This window comes from Rhagoletis zephyria, unplaced genomic scaffold, assembly GCF_001687245.7.
Source record: "Rhagoletis zephyria isolate East Lansing unplaced genomic scaffold, Rhagoletis_zephyria_1.1 Rzeph_scaffold_05546, whole genome shotgun sequence".
In the NCBI taxonomy this organism is placed as follows: Eukaryota; Metazoa; Arthropoda; class Insecta; order Diptera; family Tephritidae; genus Rhagoletis; species Rhagoletis zephyria.
This window is the reverse complement of record NW_016162629.1, coordinates 2970-6505: the sequence shown is the minus strand read 5'-3', so window position 1 is coordinate 6505 and position 3536 is coordinate 2970. Positions and strand designations below refer to the sequence as shown.

Below are 3536 nucleotides of genomic sequence, written 5' to 3'. Positions count from 1 at the left end.
TAGCTGGGCTCTAAGCTACCGGGGGGGTCGGCAGGTCGCGGATAGCCGGACGGCCTGTAGTAGCAGGTTAGTTGCGAAATAAGGTTAAACGAATAAGCAATCCCCGACGATGAGCAGCAGGAATAGAGGACGCGGTATAAAAGCCAGCAAGTCTGATGAAATTCCTGTGATAGTGGCGAGTGGACTCCGCCTCTTTGAAATATGTGTCCCCCTCATCATACATATGATGAGTTACAAAAAAAAAACCCAGGCGCGACGGCTTCCATATTGGACGGCTTCCTGGTCAGCGTTTGTTCACCATGTTAGGTGCGGCTGATACAACAATCCAGACCGGTACGCGCTGCGGCGCACTGGGAGTCCCTCGAAATCCCTACAGCGATTTCTCCGCTGGCGGGGTAGAGACGGTGATGTGAGCGTGCTCTGCCGAGGTGTCAGCCGCGGTGCGTATCAGTAACCAGCCACTTCGGTCCCTGGTCAGGGAGTGTGCATTGGACGCAGGTGTAGTAGACCGCGTTGCCCCGGGCGAGCGCCGGTCCGTCCGTGTTTTCCGGGACCGGTAAAGCGAAGGACAGGCCTCAAGGAACTGGGGTAGGGGCATAGTCCCCGAGGGTATACCCGTTCCTGTCTATTTCGGCCCGCCCCCTGCACACGATGCGCTGGCAAAAACAAAAGAATGGAATCCAAAATGAGAAAAAACAACAACAACAACAACAATGTAAACGAAGTCAGCAGCGGCGCGAAAAACCTGGACGGCAGGGGCTGCAAGGTGCTTGGGGCAGACCCGTCCCAGGGAACACCGACTGCAGAAACTGACCCGTTCAAGCGTGCGTCAAGACTAGTTCGGTCGCCTGTAAAGGCGCTTAGCGTGGAGAAGCCGGTACGAACGAGATCGTCGCCACCAGCACTACAAGACAGCGAGCCTCAAATGAAGGGAGCCAAACAGAACGGAGACTACATGTCGGAGCTCGGAGATGCTATTAAGAGGCTGACGGAGGCAATGTGCCCGCCACAACGCTCAATAAACAATAGCATGCGAGAGATACTCAGCTCACTAACAAAGCTGCATGCGAGTGCCCTGGAGGAGTACTCCAGAATAAAGGCAAGCAGACGGAGTATCTTCAACATACCGGTGACTGCTGAAACCCCGAAAAGGCCCCGAGATGAAAGCCAACTAAAGCGTAGGACGCCACCCAAGAAAAACAAAACCACGCAGGAGGAGGTGACCACCAACCCTGCAACCAAACAGAGTAAGGTGGCGCCAAACGAAAATTCCGGCAAGATTAAGGAGAAGGAGGTGGAGAAAGAAGGAAAATGGGTAGAGGTCCAACGCAGGTCACATGGCAAAAAGAAGATGGCATACAAACCACCACCACGGCCAGATGCCATCATTATAGCTCGGACGGGAGATATGACCTACAGCGATATACTAAGGACCGTAAAAAAGGAAGAGGCGCTGCAGAAACTCGGCGAGAGCGTATCACGCATCAGAAAGACGGTGAAGGGTGAAATACTGCTGCAGCTTAAGGAGACGCAAATGAAGGACACGGGCGAACTCAAGAGCAAAATAGGTAGGCTTCTAGGGGACCAGGCACAGATCAGAGCCCTAACCCACGAGACGATGGTAGAAATCCGTGACCTGGACGAGATTACCACCAAGGAGAATATTGCCGAGGCCATCCGCAACCAGATAAAGGAGCTAAACCACCTTAACGAGAGTGCGATAAAAAGCATCAGGGCGGCTTATGCGGGCACACAAACCGCGGTGGTAAATCTCCCAGCGCAGGAGGCAAGATTACTTCTTGACGCGCAGAAAATAAAGATAGGATGGGTTGTGTGCAGAGTAAGGGAGAAACCGAACCCCAAAAAATGCTTCAGGTGCCTGGAATATGGCCATATAGCGAGAGACTGCAAAAACGCGGAAGACAGAAGTCAATGCTGCCTAAAATGTGGAGAAAATGGACACTTTGCGAAAGCCTGCGACAAAAAGCCACACTGCAGAGCATGCAAGAACCAGGGAAGAAAGAACACCGAGCACCAGATAGGTAGTTGGAGGTGTCCGCTATACCAGGAGGCGTGCAAGAAATCAAGAAAATGAGAGTCATGCAGTTGAATCTCAACCACTGCGAAGCAGCGCAAGAGCTGCTCAGGCAAACGGTGTACGAGGAGAAGGTGGACATAGCAATAATCAGCGAGCAGTATAAAAATATAGACAGTGGAGCATGGATATCGGACCTCACAGGCAAAGCTGCAATATGGACATGCGGAGGAAAAGCCTTCCAAGAAAAGCCGCTGCTTGGTAAAAGCTACTACACACGAGCGAAGGTAGACGGTTTTAACTTTTATAGCTGCTACATACCACCAAGTATCCCACAAAATGAATACGAGAACATCCTAGACAGTTTGGTTCAAGAAGTCCGGACCACCACAATGAACGTTATAGCAGGGGACTTCAATGCATGGGCAGTGGAATGGGGTAGCGTCCACACAAACAGGCGGGGAGATGCACTACTAAAGGCGTTTTCGGTACTTGATGCGGTGCTTCTGAATTCGGGGAACAAAAATACCTTCGAGAAGAATGGTCGAGGCTCGGTGATTGACATTACTTTCGCTAGTAGTTCCTTGGTGCGCTCAACGAGCTGGAAGGTGTCGGACCTCTATACGCACAGTGACCATCTGGCAATCATGATGGAGCTAGGGAATCGTGCACAGAGCCGACAAAGGGCGATCACCAGGAAGGTGCAAACGAGGGGCTGGAAGGTAGAGACTCTGGATGAAGAGCTCTTCAGACTCGTGCTGGATGAGGAAATGGCCACTGAGGATAACACTGAGCTCCAGGCTGAAACACTGGTGAGGCACATCAGTAAAGCCTGCGACGGTGCTATGTGCAGGAGAAAACACGGCTCTCTCAGGCAGCCGGCGTACTGGTGGAACGAAAAAATCCAGGCCATAAGGGGTGAGTGTCATAAGGCGAGACGGTTGTGTCAAAGGAACCGTGGCTCGATGGAACATGCCGTGCTGCTCGAAGCCTTCAAAAAGAAGCGAAGTGACCTTAAAAAAGCCATCAAAAGCAGCAAAACCAGCTGCTTTAAGGAGCTCTGCGAAAAGGTGGACGAAAACCCATGGGGTGATGCCTACAAGGTGGTCATGAAGAAAATAAAAGGTGGTAAAGGCCAGGCACCAACCTGTCCCACCCTCCTAAAAGACGTCGTGCAAACTCTCTTCCCTGTGCAAACGCCAGGAGGTCGGCGACCGCAAGCGGAGAAACCGGAGGGAATGGAAGCACCAACGGTTACAGACGAGGAGGTGGTCCAAGCAGCCAAATAGAAAAATAAAAGTGCCAAAAAAGGTGCTATCCTTTATAACGCTTCCCATGTAGCTAAAAAGAACCACATTTCTAAAACAAAAGTGCAATGCCATAATAAAATGAACCAGTTGAATAACCTTTAGACATTAGAAAATTTTAATTGAGAAAAAGAAGTACACCCAAAGTATTTCACAAAAATATTTTGAAATATTGCTATTTTTCAAAAGTGCCA

At 50.7% G+C, this 3536-nt stretch overlaps 1 protein-coding gene across 1 annotated transcript; it reads left to right on the top strand.

Moving 5' to 3' along the window:
• Positions 1 to 9: 9 nt before the first annotated feature.
• Positions 10 to 2966, top strand: LOC108372213 (uncharacterized). Its single transcript, XM_017627856.1, has 2 exons — positions 10 to 1715; positions 1884 to 2966. Exons 1-2 carry the CDS (start codon positions 674 to 676, stop codon positions 2093 to 2095), a joined length of 1254 nt encoding a protein of 417 aa, XP_017483345.1. The 5' UTR covers positions 10 to 673; the 3' UTR covers positions 2096 to 2966.
• Positions 2967 to 3536: the final 570 nt, after the last annotated feature.